Below are 21,503 nucleotides of genomic sequence, written 5' to 3'. Positions count from 1 at the left end.
ATATATATATATACTTTATTTCCCTGTCATCGATCTTTCCACGCACGTTATGACACATTTACACTTGTTTACCCGCTTCAACACGTCGTTTATTTTCCTTCCAATTATCGTTCGAACCTCGTGCAAAGAAGAATACGCAAAAAAAAAAAAAAATATCTACACACACGTTTCCAACGTGACACATTAAAAAAAAAAAAACTCAAACAATTCAAACGATATACACTCTTTTATTCGAACTCAAATTATAAACAAAATACATATGATACATGATAATACTAATCAATCGACACGAGAAGAATTGTAATAGGTAACCTTCCTAGGCTCGATCTTCAACCAGAAACCACCTTTGACGCTCGCGTTGATCACACCCTTCTCCAATTCCATGGGGACCATCGTCTTGGAGCCGATCCTCACGTTACACGCTGCAAGAACGTAGCAGAGCAACACCTTCATCTCCATCATGGCGAACCGTTCGCCGATGCACTTCCTCTGGCCGAGGCCGAACGGGAAGTGCGCCCCCGAATTCTTGACCCCCCTCGCGGGATCGAAAAACCTGTCCGGGTCAAATTTGTCCGGATGGTCGAAGTATTCCGGGTCTCGGCCGATCGCCGCCAACGGGATCCAAACGTTCATCCCCGGGCGGAGGGTGAAAGGTTGGCCACCTGGTAGAGGAGGGGGCAATTGGAAACTTTGCACGCACATCCTGTCCAGGAACGGGAGGATGGGATAGAGGCGCATAGCCTCGTTGATCACGGCTTCCATGTACCTCATCCCGTGGACCGCGTCGTAGGTCAACTCCCCGTTGTTGCTCCTCAACGTTTCGTCGATCTCCTGCTGCAGCCTCGCCTGGACGTCCGGGTGCTCGGCGAGCATTTGGGTCAAAAGGGTGGTGGCCGAGGTGATGGAGTCGAAGCCGCCGAAGTAGAAGGTGAACGCGTGAAGGGCTACGTTCTCGACGGTCATCGTCGTCGTTTTGCCGGAGTTGTTTACCCTGTCCCTTATATCCATCAGCAGTTGCAACACGTCCGATCTGCTGGCGCCCATCCTCTCCCTGTTCTCGATCGTCTCGTAGACGAGGTCGTAGAAGAACTTTTGCACGTGTTTCTCGAGGAACCTCAATCCGAGCAGCTTGGCCAGCCAGGGCATGTTCCTGTGGATCAACACGAACATGCTCTTCTTCAAGCCGAGCACGTTGGTACCTCTCCTCCCGTACACGTAGAACACGTTTTTAGGGTCGTTTATCGAGTCGACGGAGACGCCGTACACGCAGCTTGCTATCACGTCGTTGGCGTATCTCGATAGCAGCGCCTTCATCTCCGTCTCGCGCTCGTTTTCGGGCAGGACCGACAAAAAGTCGGCGAATCTAACCGCGCACTCGGTCATCAGCTTGAACATACCTTTGATCTTGCTCGAGGTGAGGATCGGGGTGAGCATGTTCCTGTGCTCCTTCCAGCGTTCCCCCTTCATCGTGAACAACATCCTCCCGAACACGGGATCGGCGCCCTCGTAGACGAAGGAACGATGATCGGGGAAATGCTCGAGATGCTTCATCGTGATCGTCTTCTCATCAACTCCAGGTCGCGGAGTATTATTATAGGCGTGGTGAACTCGTAAATGCCCACGTATTTGGCGTCGGGGTCCAGGTTGTATATCCGACTTATCAGATCGTGCAAATTGGATTTTCGTCTGACCAACGAGCCCATGTTTCCTATGAACGGGGTGGGCGGCACGTGTGGTATCCCATGCCTCTTGAAGAAATCGCTGTTCCTCGTGGCTAAGTAATAGATGGCCACCAATGCGGCTATCAGTGAGAGAGAGATTGATAGGTAATCCATTCTCGAAATTTTTGAACGAATAATTGTCCGAATGGAGTTGACAGGACTGGATGTAATACGCGCGAGATAAAGTCTTTTATACAAGTGGATGCGAGTTTCTGAGGAGAGAGGAGGAGAGAGGATTGAGGACTGGGGGAGGGGGAGAGTGTATAGACTTGTCCAATTGTAACATTAGCCTCGCATCATTATATCCAATAATATTTGACCGATAATGATATTACGTCAACGGATAACACTCTGTTAAAACTTGAAGAAAAATTTTTATTTTTTTTCAATTTATCGTGTTGCGGATATAATCTTTTTTTTTTTTCGAATTTTGCTGATCGGTCGCTGCAGATATTTTTCTTCTCGTTGTAATTTTTTTTTAACGTGATTAGCATTGGATTCATTGTACGATGTGCGTGGAATACTGATACGTTCGTGTTTGAAATTTGAAGGGGGAAAGGATTGATTCTAAAAGAGAGAACAAACAGAAGAAAATATTAGCATTCAAGAATCTCGATTGTCTGTTATATAAACTGGTGAAATGATCAAGTGAGACGATAGTGGGATAAAATTGTTAAAATGCAAATTTATAATTTAACAAATGAGTAATAATCGATATTTTCGTGTGACAAATTTTATAATTGGTCTTTTTAAACATGTTAAATTATAAATATATATATATAGTTGAATTAGAGATTGAATTAATTTATTTATATAATACATCATGTTTATCTCAATGTTCCACTCATGTGGAACGTTGTGTTTGTTATTTCTGCATCGTAATCAATTGATTCCTCGAAACATTAGATAAGTCAAGTTTGTAAAAACTGGAATGATGAAGATTGTAGATCCACCATGATGCGTACAAATTGATTATTGGTTCCAATGTTTATTAATATAGACGAATGATACGTGTATTTTCATGTTTTAAAGAAACTCCAAAATAGCTATAATTATCACTATCTGTCGATAATAGAAAGATTATATATTTTTTTTTTCTTTGAGAGGATTATTTTATCAGGTTATTAGGAAAATTGAGTCTCAGGTATTGAATAACGTCGATACGGATAGAAGAAAATATTTCTGAATTGGATTCGAAGGAAATAGAAAAAGATGACATGTGATCAAGTTCAATTATAGCAGATAGAACTGATATCCGTTGAATCGTATCAATTTTTTGTTTCTCTCTTACCGAGATGTTTATCGCTTTTTTAAATTGAATGGCAAATATTTATCTTCGAGATGCAAGTAGAAGATTTTATTAAGTGCGCACTTTATGCAAAAGTGTGAGTAAATAAAGTGATGATAGTACGAAGAGAATAATGTAAATTTTTTAAGTAGTGGGAAGTTAAATTAAATTGTTTGTGTTGTAGAATGACTGGCGATTTTACACGCATGAGAATTTTTCTTGCAATATTCTTGAAATTCTATCTCTTAAATATTCCAAAACTAATTTTTTTTTTGTTGATTGATTGATTCTATCTAGAAATTGTAATTGAACGCATTAAAAAGGTAATTATACTTCTTTTTTTTTTAATATTTTTTTTTTATAGTAAGAAGTTTTTATTTTTAATGTTTACATCGACCACATTGAAAATAATTGTATGATAAATTCAAGGACGGGAAATCAAGATGTACAGTCACTACTATATATTGTCGGTAGCATTATGCTAATAGATGTATTATAGAAGGAAACTCTTATAGTTTATGGTAATTGTTAATGAGAACATCTTTTAGAAAATATTTTATTTCTAATTAATTAAGTAAGTAATTGTTAATGAGAACATCTTTTAGAAAATATTTTATTTCTAATTAATTAAGTAAGTAATTGTTAATGAGAACATCTTTTAGAAAATATTTTATTTCTAATTAATTAAGTAAGTAATTTTATATTTTTTTTTAAAAATAAATTACATGCATAATCGAAATGACATACATAAAATTTCTAAAAAAAGAATCGTAGAGATAATTGTTGGCATAAAATATTGTTGACAGTTTTATTTATAATTTATTTGATATTTACAAAGTTCTTTATGTGATAGCTACTATCTGTTGATCATTTTACGATTAAAAATTTCTCAAATATAAACTATCTAAAATGACATGTTATCATTATTATTATTATTATTATTACTTTTTTTTTTTTACGTTGAATAAAGTTTTCAATTGTAAATAGAGAAATATTTTTTCCCATACGGAATATTAAAAATATAAAATATAATTATTCAAATTAATATTTTCCATTATATCTTTCAATTCGTTCAATCACATAACACGATATGTATGTAATAACATTGAAAAATAATCAAATTTTAATTATTTGTGCAATTAATTCTGCTTGGTTTTTTAGATCAATATGAAAATGTACAAGAAGTAACATAGTATTATATGCATCAACGTGAGTAAGAAGATTATTCAGCAATTTATATCAGCGAATCAACAAAATTTCAATATCACATCAAGATATGACGGAGATCGTTCTTTCTACAAATAATTAAAATGCACAATTTACGATATATGAATAAGCAGATAATCAAGAATGATCGATAACGCTTGAAAAAAAGAAATACCTTCAATAATAATTAAACATATATCTCTATTTAAGCATTTAATATTTTAATTTATTTTAATTAATTGTAATTTAAAGCAAGTTTTTCTAAGCGAAACACCTCTTTGGAAGATTGTTTTTATTGCACAATTGAAATTATCATAATTTAAACACGAAGTATGCTCGATGCAATGCGATCTTTCTGTAGAAGTTCGTTTCCAAGAAACGAACTTTGAACCATCGTGTCATTCTCTCTCGACAATGCAGAGAAAAGACGTGAGTATACACATATTTTCTTATATATCGAATTCCATCCATTCTTAAATCTAATTGACTATTCGAATATAAATGTACGATTTAATGATTCAATTATTCGTATTAAATGTTTCATCACTCATTGATATAAATAAAAGAAAAATACAATTATCATCGATCACATAACCTTTAATCGTACATCACTCGACGTACTTTCGTTATTAACCTTTCGTTATTAACTCGATTATTTAACCGATATATCTATTTACTTTACCTTATCTAATTCAACGAATATTTTTAGGTTATCATCGTCTCGAGTACGTGAAAAAAAGAGTGTCGTTGAAAGAGGATCAAGCTCACACGAACAACCTAACCTCAAAATCACTCGAAACGATCATCATGCTAATTTTCGTGATATTGCTGATTGTTCTCGCGATTCTAGGCTCGTACCATCTTCTGAAATCGCAAAATCCCTTCAAGGAGCACGGTTTACCTTACAAAAGTTATCTTCCAATTCTCGGTAGTACGTGGGAATCGATATTGAGGCGAAAACCATTCGCTGTCGTGATTCAAGAGATTTACAATCTAGCTCCATCCGCGAGGTACGTGGGATTCTATAACAGAATGACACCAATCGTGATGATCCGCGACCCTGAATTGATCAAGACGATCGCCGTGAAGAGTTTCGACGTTTTCAGGAACCACAGAACCGTGAACGGAACACTGACAGACGACGTCTTGCTCTCTGCTAATTTGCTGTTGCTGCGCGACAACAGATGGAGAGAGGTTAGATCTCTGAACACTCCAGCCTTCAGCACCAGCAAGATAAGATCCATGCACCGTTCGATGTCCGAGATCGCCGTAAACGTTGCGAGATATCTGTCGACTCTTCCGCCGGGGCAAAACGTAGTGGAGATGAAAGACGTGTTCACCAGATACGCGAACGACGTATTCGCCACTTGCGCATTCGGCATCACCGTCGACTCTTTGTCGGATCGGGAGAATAAATTCTACGAGCTGGGAAGGGAGGCTCTGGACATTCACAGCACTCCGATCCTAAAATTGATCCTAATTTTCGCGTTTCCAAAATTGGCCAGAAGATTGGGCGTGAGTCTGGTGAGCAAGGAGGCGACCAATTTCTTCACCCGGGTGGTCTCTGAAAATATTAAGACGAGGGAAGAGGAGGGTATAACGAGGCCGGATTTCATTCAAGTAGTGATCGACAGTAACAGGTCGAAAGGTCGAAATGAGTTGACCGTCGAGGACATCACCGCTCAAGCTTTCGTGTTCTTCTTTGGTGGATTCGAGACAACTTCCGGTTTATTATCGTTCGCCGCCCACGAATTGGCGGCGAATCCAGAGATTCAGGGCAAAGTTCACGCCGAGATAGATCGCGTTCTAGTTTCCAATGACGAGATCACGTTCGAACGAGTGAACGGTCTGGTGTATCTCGACGCTGTGATCAACGAGACACTGAGAATGTATCCAATTATACCCATCACGGACCGAGAGTGTTCGAAACGGTTCGAATTACCGCCCGTACTGCCGGATACGAAGCCTTACGTGTTGAAAGAGGGCTCTCATGTTTGGTTCCCCATCTACGCGATCCAACGTGATCCGAGGTATTTCGAGAAACCCGATTGCTTCGATCCGGATCGATTTTTGGATAAGAAGAGCGATGTTTTCAACAATGACGCGTACATGCCTTTTGGCGCGGGTCCAAGAAATTGCATCGGCAATAGATTTTCGATGGTGGAAACCAAAGTCGCGCTGTTTCATATTCTTGCGAGATGTCGGTTAGAAGTCTGTCCGAAAACGACTATACCTATGGAGTTGAGGAAGAGAGGAGTGTTTCTCACGGCGAAAAATGGATTTTGGTTGAGAGTCGTGCCCAGGCATTCAGCTATGTAATTGTTTAATCGAAACGAAAGTTATGAAGATCTCCTGTATATGGCGATTGCCTCGTGAATATTTTCGCACGAGTTTGTCGTCGATATCCACGGAGAAAATATTTTATTAATATTTTGTTTTAAAGATTGTATTAATTGGTTACGCGAGTTACAGAAAATCTTGTTATTTATAATATTAGTTTTCCGTTTTATCTTTCGATGCTTCGAGCCATGTGTTTGGTACACGCATTTGAATGATCTTGCAACGATCGAATGAAACGTGAATCGTGTCGATTTCATGATATCTCGTCGAAAAATGTATTTCACTTGCGTAGTTAACAATGCGTGGTTGCCATAACATGATATTTACATAATGATGTATAATTCGATTGTTAATTACGTTTCTACAATTATAAATTACAAGTATGAATCGACGATTATACAAATTAATTTAACAAATTGAAATTGTGAAACGAAGGAAATATTGCGAAAGGAAAGATATTATATTTTTATATTCAAAATATAAAGACAGATTTAATTGCAATGAAAGTTATGGATCATCGTGTTTAATCATTCAAAGTAAAAATTGTTAAAATATACAGATTTAAATTACACGAAAAGCTTTAATCATCTAAAGTTGTTGTCAAAATGCAAACTATTTTTGTTTGTATCAAATATTATTCTTTTCTTTTTATAAAATTTTAATTCTGCATTAATGGATTGGAAAAAATTGTAGAATTACTTTCAAAAGGATTACTATAGTTATAACAGTATTATTACAAATATTTTACCATATTTGGAGAAAGAACGAGCATCTTATTATTTTTTTGTACACTCATCGATTTCAATCTTTTCTTTGTTAAGATTATTGTTATCATGTAATGATAATATTTCTAAGTATAAGTTATCATTATTTTTTAATATCATTTTATTTTATATAAATCGAGATATATTCACAACAATTTTTTGATTATTTTTTTGATTATTTCCATTTAAGGAAAAGATCATTTGAATATAAAATCGGTATAAAAAAGAAAACTCTTGCTATGATTTGAAAAATTGACTAATTATGGATTTTAATTAAAATAATTTATTATTTTATCTGATAACAATTTGTATCAATATCTTATATTTCTTAGATATCTTTAATCGTTCTTAATTCCTGAAAAAAGAAGATCTTATTTATCAAATGACATAATTGAATAAAAAAGAGAAAAAAGAAAAAGAACAGAAGTACAAAACATTTACACGAAGAAAAAGATAAAATTTAACAAGGGAATTATCACTTAAAATTGAAACTAATAATAGATAGTAATAAAGTATACAATTATCGTTTTATATTTAATTATATTTTCGTTATCTAATTTTCTAATAAGGTAATTTCATCTAATAATTTGGCATCGAAATATAAGAAAGAATAGAAGAGAAAGAGAGAGGGGATGGAAAAACGACGGAAAACGTACGAATTGAAAGTTTTAATATTCAATATTTAACAAAAAGGAAACGATATGATTATCGATCTGATCGAGAACTTTGAATTAGAAATAACGAAACAATAATAATTCTTAAGATTATTATCTTAAGATTATTACGAGAGAAATTCTTAAAATTCTCGGAAACTCGATAAGGTTAATTTTTTTCTCTCTGTATTTGTGTACTGTTCACGTTCCAGTATATAAATAGCGTGATGCTCTCATCATAACACACATTTGCGCGCCACAATTGCTACGTAGTAGAGTTTACATATGGTCTCCATCGAGCCGCGTTTTCAGTATCGTGTTATCCGTGGCGCGCGTTCGACGCGTAGCGCAAAATCGTTCTTATCGAAGGAAAAATAATACGAAATAAGAAAATTTTCTCAAATTAAAAGAGCCGACAGGAGAATTAAATTAAAACCTCATCGCGAATTCGATAATGAACACTGTGTGAATATTGCGTTACGTAAATGAAAGATAACGGACGCATAACTAATCGTACAAATTTAAAAATATATACATATCAATTTCGAAGAGAAACAATCGTATTAACATAAACGATGCTCGATTCGTGGTCGATAACCGCGGCGATAGTCGCCGTCCTCGTGATAGCCTATTACCAATTGATCTGGAAGTACAAATATTTCGAGAGAATCGGCATTCCTTATTACAGCTCGATGCCACTGTTGGGAAGTTTTTGGGAGGCGGTGATCCAACGGGACAATTTCGCCGACATATCGAGGAAGATCTACAACTCGTATCCGGACGTGAAGTACCTGGGTATGTACGACACAACCACCCCCGTGCTCATGATCCGGGACACGGAACTGATCAAGGCGATCTCCGTCAAGCATTTCGAACAGTTCCCGGATCACAGATCGTTCCAGAACGAGGCGACCGATCCCCTGTTCGCCAAGAACTTGTTCGCCCTTCGCGGGGACAGGTGGAGAGAGATACGAAACCTGTTGAGCCCCGCGTTCACCTCGAGCAAGATGAAGTCTATGTTCATACTGATGCGCGATTGCGCGAAGGAATACGGTGATTATTTCGCCTCTTTGACCGGGGACGAGAGCACCATCGAGTTGAAAGACACGTTCACCAGATACACGAACGACGTGATAGCCACTTGCGCGTTCGGCGTCGAGGTGAACTCGATGAAGGACAGGAAGAACAAGTTCTACGTGTACGGGAGGGAGGGGACCACTTTCGGATCGTGGGCGTCCATCAAGTTCTTCATAACGAGGGTGTTGCCCGTAAGCGTGTGCACCCTGCTCAGGGTCAGGTTGATCAGGAAAGAGATCTCGGATTTCTTCATCGATCTGGTGAGCGAGACGATCAAGACGAGGGAGGAGAAGGGGATAGTGAGGCCGGACATGATCCAGCTGATGATGGAATCGAAGGGAAAATTGGGCTCGGGAAGGGAGATGAGCATGATAGACATATGCGCCCAGGCGTTCGTCTTCTTCTTCGGCGGTTTCGAGAGCACCTCCACGTTGATGTGCTTCGCCGCTTACGAGATTGCCGTGAACGACGACATCCAGAGGAGATTGCAGAACGAGATCGACCAAGTTTTGGAGGATCGGGATGGCGAGGTGACGTACGGGGCTATTAACGAGATGAAGTTCCTCGACGCGATCATTTACGAGGCTCTTAGAATGTATCCGGTCGTGGTGGCCACCGACAGGATTTGCACGAAACCGTTCGAATTGCCGCCCAACAGGCCGGGCGAGAAACCTCACCTCCTCAAAGAGGGTGACAACGTGTGGTTCCCGATCTACGGGATTCAACGCGATCCCCAATTTTACCCGGAACCGGACAAGTTCGACCCGGACAGGTTCTTGAACGACACGAAACAGATGATCAATTCTGGCCTGTTCCTCACGTTCGGGATGGGACCCAGGATGTGCATAGGGAATAGATTCGCGATGTTAGAGACGAAGGTTTTGCTGTTCCACCTGTTCGCGAGATGCAACCTCGTTCCCTGCTCCAAAACCACCATACCGATGAAACTGAACAAGAAAGGATTCGCGATGACCGCCGAGAATGGATTCTGGTTCAAGATCGAGCCGAGAACCGCGAAGAAGGATGGGGCTGAGAAAATTGCGGTTCCGGGGACGACGATGCTTATCGATAAAATCCCTGATAGATATCCTGATAATTGAGATCCGGTATTGCTTTTTTTTTTTTTTTTTTTTTTTAATTCGTTCCTGTGTTGAAATTCTTTCTCGTTTCGAGTATTTAACGCGTTGATTCATATTTCGATACGAGAGTCCTTAAAGTTTCTTTAGAAGAATTATCGGTAGTATTTTTTATAAATTCAATCTTCTCGGAAGAATAATCGTGTATTTTGTATTTTTTTAATTTTTTATTTTTTTTTTAAGGAATCATTTCGCACGTTGCACAAGAATGCGGATTCATTGGTGATTATTTTGAGACGTCCATCCAGGAAGTCGATAGTTTAAAAGTTTTTCTCCTTAGAATTACAGATGAATTTTGAGATTGTCTATTCTAGAGATATACAGAGATAATGAATAATTTTCGATCAATAAATAATTAATTTGCAATTAATTTTGAGAAAAGAGTTTGGCGAGCATTGGAAAAATATTGGAAATAAAGTAATAAATAAAAATGTTTATAAATTCCGTGAAAATTTTTGCTACCAACTGTACTTGGACTGCTATACATCGGTCAATTCTGTGAAATGACATCATACTGTAGAATTTTAAAATAGCTTCACTCCAGATCCGATCAATTTCTTTACCACGAATCATTCTCTTACATCGATAGATTATGTAAAACGAAGAAACTGCGCAGAACGAATGAAAATCAAACGGAGGAAGTCGTTTTTAATCGGTTAATTTACATAGAAAAAAAAAATAAAGACAGGTAAATTAATTGTTTAACTGTTTGTTATTAATCGAATTTTTCGGATATGATCGGAAACGTTTGAGAGAAATCGGTATTTGGAAATTTTCGGCACGCTTAGGAAGAATTCGAGATCGTTCAAAATTATCTCACGTATAACCAGAGGATATGGAAACTTTTTGCCCGAATTCTTCCGATTTTAAAGTCGGATTGCTAATTTTCCACGCAATGTTTATCGTTACAGTATCGTATTGACGATTTGGCGTAAAATTAAATTTAATTTGATTTTTTTTTCAAATCTCGGTTATTTAAATAATAAATTTAATTACTGTTCTCACAATGCTTATTTTTAGTATTGCCACGGTACGTCATGTTGACGATTGATGTAATATTAAAATTGTTCGAATCTGGGATTCAAGAACGATTACGTAGATTTTATAATATTATTTTCTCATAATGCCGCTAGCATTGTTCTAATGTGTCACGTTGACCGTTAATGTACAATCAAATTTGATTGCTTTATATATTTTATGTTGTATTATATGAATTTTATCTATTATTGTTTAATTATGAATAAAAAATTAATAAGACGGCGATATCTTTGTTTGTTTGAAATTTTAATTAACATTAACAAATTTCAATATTCGCTTCTGCTTATTCTTTTATAGGTAAGTGAATCAATATATATATATATATATATATATATATACATAAAATTTATTCCACAATTGATTCCTATATAATTCAAGATTACAATTACAACTTAAAATTCTAACTTGGAGAAATTTTTAATTTCAGATCTCGAAAATGAACAACCTTCCTCTCTCGCCTCTATCGTAAATACAAAATTTCTTCAGCATTCAGCAGGAAAAGTTCTTTCATCCGGGCGTAAAAAGTGGAAAGAAAAAAGAAAGAAACTGCACGCTTCTTAAAAATTCTCTTTTCGTCCGATCGCGCGAAATAAAAAACGAATAATAGAACAAAAATGGATCTTTGGTTCGTGACTAGTTGCCCGGTTGCATAATGGACGCGTGTTATGCGTCCATCTCAATTATCATCCAGGCTCCGGACGAGCATCAGCGTTGTGTGCATGTCCGGCACGTAACAGGGTGTCGCCGCATTATATGTACGTAACAGTCGTATAATATATTCCAGTACGTGATCGGCAAAGGCGCGACACGACCTTGTGAATGTTGCTTTAATGAGCGAATGTAATGTAGAAGCTGGAGCGATTCGAGCTGGTTGATCGTTACCGAATAATATATAGAGGAATGTATCTATGACCTACTTCGGTTCTTCTTGCTAGGAAAAGATTCAAGATTCGCTGTGATGAACGCTGTGGAATCGATTTATATCTATGCGAAAATTGAGAATTTTGAATTGGAACTTTGCCCACGTGTATATAGTGGAAGAAATTTTTGTAAATAATTTTTGTAAATTGAAAAATGGATTGTTGTAAGTAATTGTTTCCTCTTCTTTTTATTGATATAATTTTGTAGCGATGATCCAATTTGAAGAAAAATTAGAAGAGCAGAACGTTTGTACATGTTCTGGGAGCACTTTCGAGAATGTAAGAGCAATGAGACATCTGGTGGCGGGGATACGTAAAGATTGTATTAATTGTATTTATCATTATTTTTGAGAGAGAGAGAGAGAGAAATTAATTTGCAATATAATCGTTTACTTACTACGATTGTTTCAGTTATCTAACAAGTTTCAATTTAATACAATTGCAGGATCTACAATCTAAAATAATTTTAAATTTAAAACTATCATGGATGTCAATTGAAATTGTTATGATGTCCATTTAGAATAGTTGTGAATCTTAGATTGAAACTACGTATTAATCTTATTTTAAAACGATCATTCTATTCATGGAGATTCAAAGAGATATTCACGAAGATAATTTCACAACCTTCGAATGATTATTAAACGTGAAAAAAATAGTAGTAATAAATTTATATTTAAAAATCTTGGATTAATTCTACGAAAAAAGAAAAAAACAAATTTTGTTAATTAAATTAACGAGGCAAACTTTGCAAGATTGAATGAAAAAAATATTGTTCATCTCGTCACAGTTTTTATTTATTACAAATCTCAACGTTAAAATTAGCGCCACACGTTATTCATTTGGTTATTATTTCCTTACCTTATCCATACGACAAACCGAAGTTAACAATAGCAAACAAAATAAGGTAAGCTAGAGGGACAATGCAATTTTATCATTTTCATAAATAATTATTGTTCGACGAGAAACGATTTAACGGATTATCGCGCTTCGTAACTTCTTTTAGGGTGTTGTTCAAAATCACCCTTTTCGACGATCCTTGGATGCCTTAGGAAATATCTGGCAGGTTGACTCGATAAAACTGCCCTCTCCCTTTCTAACGCAATTCAGTTTGCCACGGTGGAGACGAGAGGCGATCGAACGCCATAGAGATCAGGCATTTGGTCAGAATTAATGAACTGGAGGATCGTAAGGGTGGATTCGAGAGGTGTATTGCGTTAGTGGGCGCGATTCGGTGGTTGAAAGGAAAAACAAATCTTGTTTCCTTTTTTTTTTTTTTTTTTTAGTTTAGATTTTGGTTTCATTCAATTTAATTTTGAACGATAAATGGAAATTCTCTTTTATCTTATTAGTGAAAATCTTTTTTAATTACACGGTAAGTTAATTTGAAAATAGAATTAAATATTGAGAGGAAATGAGAATGAAATGCGGAACGAGAAATTATGTAAATAAAAGCGATTTGAAGCATAAGAAATCAATTTTATTTACATATATTTATTTATTTTTATTTGAACAAAAATGAAAATATACTTTATTATTTATTGACTTTCATTATTTATATTATTTATATGTAATTAAACAAAATTAATCGTAATAATTAAGTGTATATATATATATATATATATATATATATATATATATATATATATATACATAGTATATCGTAAGATAAAACAGTAGCAGTGGAATTATAGCGGAACAAATTGCATATGTTCAAATATTATACATATGTACATGTAATATATTATCTGGAGAAATGTATATCGTGTTGTTGACACTTTTATCAGTGTGCAAATATATCGCTGTGATAACTATTGTTTACAGTAATAATTTACTACAATTTACTCTTCAGATAGATTTTTCTCAATTGCAAATATTTATTCGCAAGATAAAAATTAGCAATATTTATGTGAAATGTATTGGATCATTTATTAATTTATTCCGAATAAAATATTTGTTATACACTGAATAATAAATGCGATGACAAAATATGATAATTTTTAAAAAGATGTACAAATTCTTCGAAAAAGTATAAGGTAAAATTCATTTTGATTTTAAATTCACAATTATATTCTATTTTATTTATTTTTCATTTATTAATTTTCTTTTCAACGTGTAAAAATTTTCATTAATTATCACCAATGATGGTGTTTATTATTTTTTCTAATTTAAAAGTGTAATTTCGATTCGAGCTATTTAAATATGTAAAAATAGTAACACTTTTTTTTGATTGTTTGTTTGATCTATTATAACGTTAATCGTAATGAATAATGGAATGAATCGAGTAATCCATATGAATTACACAAGAGTTTTTTTCTTTATTTTATCCGTACAAAAATCAAGCAAACAATAAAAAAAAAAATAAGAGGCAAAATATTGAAATGTTCGCATATTTACGATCTCACAATTAATCGAATCGAATCACCCTTACGTAATATAATATTATGACTTGCACACTTAAAATTTAAAACTCCCGATTCAAACAATTGAATATCATCCTATTTCAAATCCCTGTTTTACACGCACCGTTAATGACATCGTTGTTAACCAATCCGTTAATTTGATCAGAGTGATAAGAATATTTCCTGGGCTCGATCTTGAGCCAAAAACCAGTTTTCGCGGTCGCGTTGAACACTCCTTTCTCGAATTCCAACGGGATCCCTGTCTTCGATCCAGCCTTCACATCGCAAACGGCAAGAATATGGCAGACCAGAACCTTCATCTCTATCAACGCGAATCTATTCCCTATGCATATCCTGGGCCCGATCCCGAACGGAAAATACGCGCCCGAGCTGATAATGCTCTTGCCGTTGTCCAAAAATCTCTCCGGTTTGAATTTCTCGGGATCGTCGTAGTACTTGGGATCGTGATGGATCGATTTGACTGGGATCCACACGTTCATCCCCGGCTTGACGGTGAAAGGCATGTCGCCGGGCAAGGCGGGGGGCAGCTCGAAACTCTTGACGCACATTCTGTCTATGAACACAGCGATCGGGTGGAGCCTTAGAATTTCGTTGATCACCGCGTCCAAGTATTTCATCTCTTGTATAACCTCGTACGACAATTGGCCGTTGTTGCTCTCCAACGTCTCGTCGATCTCTTGCTGCAGTCTCTGCTGGACCTCGGGATTCTCGACCAGCATGTGGAGAAGCACGCACGTCTGCGCCGCGACCGTGTCGAAACCGCCGAAGAAGAAGCTGAACGCGTGATTGGCCATGTTCTGGACGGTCAGAGTCTTCTTACCCGATTCCTTCTTGTTCCTCGTGTCCATCATCAATTGGATCAGATCCGAATGCGTCGTTCCGTTTCGTTCCCTCTCCTCGACCGTCTCCACCACGAGGTCGGTGAAAAACTTGGCTATGTGCTTCTCCAACACGTTGAGCCTGAGCAAGGTGGCCAGCCAAGGCATGTTCCTGTGCACCATTATCTTGAAATTCTTCTTCAACCCTATCAAAGTGGCGCCCACTCTACCGTACATGTAGAACACGTTCCTGGGCTCCTTTATCGAGTCCACGTTCACCCCGTAGATGCAGGCCGCGATCACGTCGTTGGTGTATCTGGTGAGCAACGCCTTCATCTCCATTTCCCTCTCCTTCTCGGGCAGTTTGGACAGGTGATGGGCGAATCTCTTGGCGCACTCCGACATCTGCAAGAACATGGTTTTGATCTTGCTCGAGGTGAAGGTGGGCGAGAGCATGTTCCTGTGCTCCTTCCATTGCTCGCCGTCCATGATGAACAACATCTCACCGAGCATCGGGTCCACTCTCTTGCAAAACATGGGGCGGTGATCGGGAAATTGGTCGAAATTCTTCATGGTGATGCTCTTGATCAGGTCCAGGTCCCGTATCATTATCACGGGAGTGAGGAACTCGAATACACCTACGTACTTGGCGTCAGGATGGATGTCGTATATCCTTTGAATCGTGTCGTATACGTTCTCCTTTCCTCTGATCAACGGGCCAAAATTACCCACGAGAGGGGACGGCGGGACGTGAAGTATACCGTGCTCTTGGAACAGATTGAAATTTTTCCTGACGAAGCAGTAATAATAGACGATAACCGAGATCGCGGCGAAGAGGAGGGCCAACGATAGAAACTCCATTTTTATCGATTAAAGTGCCTGTTCTTCTTCTGTCTGCGCTCGATTCTCTACGTTTGCGATTACGTCGATGCGATGCTCGCTATATTCGTTACCGCGGAGTACTGAGGAGACGCCTCCGCGAATGACGATGTTATTTAGCTGTCAGCAGTAACGTCTCAATGCCATTCATCTCCCTTCTGCGATAATCGTTGATGCGATATGGTTTCATAATTAAATCGCGTTTAATTACGTAACATCGTATCATTGTGTCAAGAGTGCGAAAGATTTCTTTGTTTGTTTTTTTTCTTTTTTTCGTTGATTCATTTATCATTCACGATAATGGGTTTTTGAGATTTTTGGAAAATATTTTCTTGGCAAACGTATTTTAATTAATTCTTAGATCTAGAGATTAATTTGACAGATCGAGTGGGGATGAGTTATCGTGTGGAAATGTTTAGACGATTTATCGTAGTTTATCATTTTTCTACGTTTGCGTATCGGATAGATTTTTAGGGGATCGAGAAAGTATTTTTAAATTTTGTTTTATATAAATTAAATTAATTTAAAATGATAAGGAAATCATCAAGTGATATCATCAAGATAAGATTAATAGGTATAAGAATTTTTATGTTACATCACGTGTTGGATATTATTTTTTTTTTTTTTACATATAATATTACATATTAATATCATGAAACGTCTATTAAATTTGCTAAAATATTTTTTTTATTTTTTTTATTTATTAATTAAATTATTAATTGTCTAAGTATAGAAATGAAACTAAATCTAAGTATAAAAGTTCGCGTGTGGTGTCGGATAAAATTACTTGAAGATAAATTTTTGTAAAAGTATTGTGAAAAATTACGTGGTACAAAGGTTGCAGACAATATGAATGTTCTTTATCCAGGATCATGTTATTTTACACTACATTGAACGTAACTTTACCTCGTGTTCAAATTGCGTGAAATAATATGATAACAATACCTATATATTACGATGTAATAACGAGGCAATAGCAAGAGATGCACGGATATTTAGTAATTGCTGTAATAAATACGAATTAATTATCGAGAAAAATGTTATAAGATGTTTCTAAAAAAAATATTCATATCCTGTGACGAACTTGATAAAATAAACCCTCCTCCCCCTCCAATTAAAAATAAATCCATCATTTACGCGAGAAAAAGAAGAATTTCCATAAGTTTCCAAAAAATTTCCAACGAGTCTTAACCAATTCTTTCTTTCAATTCATTTCCCCTCCTTCTTCAAAATTTAACATCCACAATCCTTCCTATAAAAATTTTCACGAATTTTAAGAAATCAAATAAATCCCAATCCCCTTTCTTCAAAAATCCAAAAATTGTTTCGTTCGTTCCAAGATGGCCGCGATCCATCTCAATTTTCAATCTCTCTTTTCCCTCAGCTCGAAATGGTCGAAATTAGAGCAGCGAGAGGAATGGCCGGGGGGCGGGCCCCGGGTTATTTGGATGTCTATCTCTTAAGCGGCGCGGAACATCGCCTCAGATCCAGGATATTGCGAACGATGGGATCAACGTACGGAAACAAAGCCGGCCACTTAGCGGCAAATTAGCGATGGCTCCGGGCGCCACTGTCGCTCTTCATTACACCGCCACCCTTGCACGCCTACCATCTCCATCCCTCCGCTCGGAGGGGTTAACCCTCTTAACATCGTGCAGACAATGCAACCGCCTATCTTCCTCACTACATCTCGACCAATTAAATCTTCGCTATGACGAAAAATCCTCCTCCACCCCTCCTTTCCTCCCGATCACGGGTAATCGCTTAATTATTCCCGCGTCTGAGCCGTTCCCCTTCTTTTTCCTCTTCTTTTTGCAATATCCTAAGACGGAGAATTGGTGTATTGGTGTATATTATATAAAGAAATTCTTTTAAAGTTTGCAGTTTATTATTATCGCGAGGGAAGGGATTAGAGAGAATTGAAGGGAAAGTTGTTGCTCGAGTTAACAAGCTCCGGTGTAAATTTCCTAGAATTTCCTTTGAAAATAAGTAACGCAATAATCATCGAAGAAAATGTAATATGTTCGATCTAACACTTGGGAAGTTGTTGCGAAAAATTTTTCTTTCCAAAAAAAAAAAAAAAGAAAGAAAACGCGGAAAAATCACTTAAAAGAAAACGTATTACCCCGAAACAAGCCCTCCAAGTCCCTCTCGTGCACGGAACAAAGGTGGTTTCGTGGTGGTGGACGATCGGTGTCGCGCGTTTTGCATCGATATCGCCGCGATTTATTTCCAATTTCCGTGAGCTTGCACCGGCATGGCTTTCCCGGCCGCGGAAATTGAAGGAAACCGAAGAAGAAAAGGGGTGGCGGTTCGAGGGGGAGAAAAGGAGGAGAGGGGTGGCACCACCGAAAGTGGGATGACGGCCGGCCGGAGAGAGTGGTGGAGAGAGGGGGAGGTTGGTAGGAAAGTAGGAAGGCTCGTGTAACAGACTCCATTGTTGGAGCTTATTGAGAATCTGCCAATAGCTTGGAATTCAATTTGACTGGCGAACCGTGAACACCGTTTAATATACGGGATAAGGAGGTGTGGCGGAAAAGCGTGTGAGAGAGGGAGAGATGATAAGAGAAAACATTAACAGGAGCGAGAAGGAAATATTAATTTGAGATTTTACATCTTTATATCGCGATTTGGATAAAGATTTGGAATTTCATCGGCCAAAAAAAAAAAAAAAATCGGATAGATTGGAATTTTGTTGTTGCTAGAAACATTTTTCACTTTGATTTCGAGATTAAAAGTTTCTTCTCGTTTATTCGTTAGCGTGAGTCGAGTCGTTCAACCGTTATTCAAGATAATATTTTCACACAATTTTCATAAATTATTTATTTATTAAGTTTCTCTTGTAAATATATTTTTTCCGAGATCTAGATTTGACGGAGAAAAAAGAAAAGAAAAGAAAAGAAATCGAGAGTAATTTTAATAATTTTAAATAAATTGTAAATTAATCCTTGTCCTTGAAAAGAGACTAATTAAAAAAAAAAAAGAGAAACCATTAAGTGTCAAATGATGTGAAATTTCCGATATCAATTTGCAAGGATATCCTCTCGGAATGAATATTTCCTCGGTTCAAAATCAAAAAAGAAAAAAAAAAAAAAAGAAAAAAAAAAGAAAAAAAAGTAAACTGAGTCGAATAAATTACACGGGTTTGGTATTCGTTATTTGCCGATACAATGCACGGGCACGTACAAATTATTCAACAGCTGATTCATTTTACCTCTTAATTTCATGCATAAAATCGGTGAAACGTTTCAGTTACTTCGATCGCGTGATAACCAATTACGTCCATTAAAAAACTTTTGCGATACTCGTCCAAAGTGAATGTGAAATGCGAATATCAATAAAACGTGAAAACGAGAAATTATCAAAACTTCGAAGACTCGTGCAAAGATTGGAAATCAATGGGAAACGAAACGAAGTGACGAATGGATAAATATAAAAGGAAGAAATCATCAAGGAATATTGGAAAGTTTTGAAAATATTATATAATTTGATTGAATTAAAACAAGAATTATTAAAATATTTAAAATAAATAAATTTAACTAACTTATATTTTTTTCTTTTTTCAGATACGATGCTCTTATCAAGTAATTTTGGATCGTGGAAGAAACACTTCTGGAAGAGAGGATACGCGAAAAAATGACGAAAAAATTAACGAAGACGGAGTAAAAAGAGAGGATCGATGTGACGAAGTCGGGTCCGTTCAAATTTGTTTCTACTCTGATGCAGTCATTAGTCGAGCTGAAACGAAACATCCCTCCGGGAAATACACCCTTAATAATAACTTAAGAGCGTTCCTCTTTCTTTCTCTCTTTTTTTTTCGGCGTTTTACCCCAACCGACTTTTCGCTTCAATCATTTCTTTCGCCTTTTAAGTGCCTTCATCTTCATTTTCTTACTTCTTCTTCTTCTTCTTCTTCTTCTTCTTCTTTTTCTTAATTTTTTTCTCAACTTTCTCAATTGGAAGAATATTTTTTTTTTTATACTTACGATAACATTTATAATAATTTATCGTAGAAATAATATCATTAATATTTTTCCATTAAATTTTTCAATGCATGGAACAATTTTTATAGGAGTAGAAAAATATTTGTAATATAAGATGAAATAATATTATAGTTGAAATATATAATAATAATTGATCGATACTACTTTCTTTCTCTTGGCGAAAAATTTCATCGATGCAATCGTGATTTTTCTCCTTTCCAACGTGATGATACAAAATTGTTACTTTTTTTGTTACAGGAAATCGCATAAATAAAAATTAAAGCATTCGAGAGCAAGTTGGAAATACAATACGTTATGGAAATGCGATACGCGGGGTTGGTTATCCGCAATTTTTTATTTCGTGGCATAAATTCTGATTTATTTAAAATATTTCGAAAATAATTATATTTTCGGTTGATCGAATCGTTTTCATATAAAACAGATTCTTTTTTTTTTTTAATGTAAAAATAAAAATATATCATATCTTCACAAATATAAAATTCGTTGTATATTAAAAACAAAATATACAATAATACAATTATAGTCATTCATTTCACGCGATGCATAAATCACAAAAATTAATCCAAAAAAAAAAAAGAAAAAAGAAAAAGAAAAATTTAAAATTAAATTAATCACTTCAACATAGAGATAACTTTTCATTATTATAATGGATAAATTTCTTCTCCTTTCTTTCTTCCTTTCTTCCTTCCTTCCTTCTTTCCTTCCTTCCTTTTTTCCCCTTTTTTCCCTCTCGAACGACAGTATATCATCGCTAAAACTTGCAGCAATTTTTCGTTTATTTAATGCCCCATAAAAAAAGAAAAAAATCTAAAATGCCTCGTTTGTGGAAGAGTGACGTTCAATTTTCACGAATAGTCGCCAAGAGACGCGCAAGGATCCGCCGTCTCCTTTTTTCCCTTGTTTTTCAGTTGGAAATTAAAAGCAGCTGGATGTTGCCTCGTTCCAAGCCCGGGATTCCCGAGAGTAAAGTTTCTCAACAAAGGCTGGATTTCTTTTTCTCACTGTTCGTTTCTTAAACGTTGACGTAATGCGCGAGCCGAGTCTTGAATCATCCAAGAGATCGGAACGTTCTTTGTTTCCCCGAATGATTCGTAAAATATGCGATGTAAATCAGCCGGCAATTATCAATGTATTAATCGGATTATTTGCAATTAAAATTTGCAAATATATATTAGAAAAATGGAAAATATGAAGATATAATTATCACAAATTTCGTATCGTCGTTACCAAATAAATAAA

General features: G+C 36.4%; 3 protein-coding genes and 1 long non-coding RNA gene across 4 annotated transcripts in view; 2 read left to right on the top strand and 2 right to left on the bottom strand.

The window, feature by feature from the left end:
- Window positions 1-207: 207 nt before the first annotated feature.
- LOC108004123 (cytochrome P450 9e2-like) lies at window positions 208-1,901 on the bottom strand. Its single transcript, XM_017066805.3, is given in 2 exon segments — window positions 208-1,563; window positions 1,566-1,901. Coding segments are annotated over 2 exon segments (1,554 nt in total). The 5' UTR covers window positions 1,836-1,901; the 3' UTR covers window positions 208-279.
- A 1,600-nt stretch (window positions 1,902-3,501) lies between these two features.
- LOC108004127 (uncharacterized) lies at window positions 3,502-11,448 on the top strand. The gene is made up of 5 exons (XM_062085130.1): window positions 3,502-3,697; window positions 4,171-4,644; window positions 4,925-6,531; window positions 8,545-10,155; window positions 10,369-11,448. The coding sequence occupies exons 3-4, from the start codon at window positions 5,023-5,025 to the stop codon at window positions 10,147-10,149; spliced, it is 3,114 nt and encodes a 1,037-aa protein (XP_061941114.1). The 5' UTR covers window positions 3,502-3,697; window positions 4,171-4,644; window positions 4,925-5,022; the 3' UTR covers window positions 10,150-10,155; window positions 10,369-11,448.
- A 2,596-nt stretch (window positions 11,449-14,044) lies between these two features.
- The window catches only part of LOC108004120 (cytochrome P450 9e2-like), a 33,070-nt gene continuing 25,611 nt past the window's right edge, over window positions 14,045-21,503 (bottom strand). The window contains exon 2 of the mRNA XM_062084408.1: window positions 14,045-18,082. Within this exon, the coding sequence (XP_061940392.1) occupies window positions 14,644-16,242 (1,599 nt within the window). The 5' untranslated portion in view covers window positions 16,243-18,082 and the 3' untranslated portion in view covers window positions 14,045-14,643. The remainder of the gene's footprint in view (window positions 18,083-21,503) is intronic.
- LOC133667253 (uncharacterized) lies at window positions 19,571-20,743 on the top strand. Its single transcript, XR_009832579.1, has 2 exons — window positions 19,571-19,954; window positions 20,502-20,743. It is a non-coding gene; the product is annotated as an uncharacterized LOC133667253 (long non-coding RNA).

Source organism: Apis cerana, linkage group LG14, assembly GCF_029169275.1.
Source record: "Apis cerana isolate GH-2021 linkage group LG14, AcerK_1.0, whole genome shotgun sequence".
In the NCBI taxonomy this organism is placed as follows: Eukaryota; Metazoa; Arthropoda; class Insecta; order Hymenoptera; family Apidae; genus Apis; species Apis cerana.
This window is presented reverse-complemented; position numbering and strand designations above follow the sequence as displayed.

Excerpts from the sequence above, each read along its gene's own strand:
- LOC108004127 (XM_062085130.1), top strand. The coding sequence starts at position 5,023 with ATGCTAATTTTCGTGATATTGCTGATTGTTCTCGCGATTCTAGGCTCG. Across the intron at positions 6,532-8,544 it reads TGCCCAGGCATTCAGCTATG|ACGATGCTCGATTCGTGGTC; the intron begins TAATTGTTTAAT and ends GTATTAACATAA.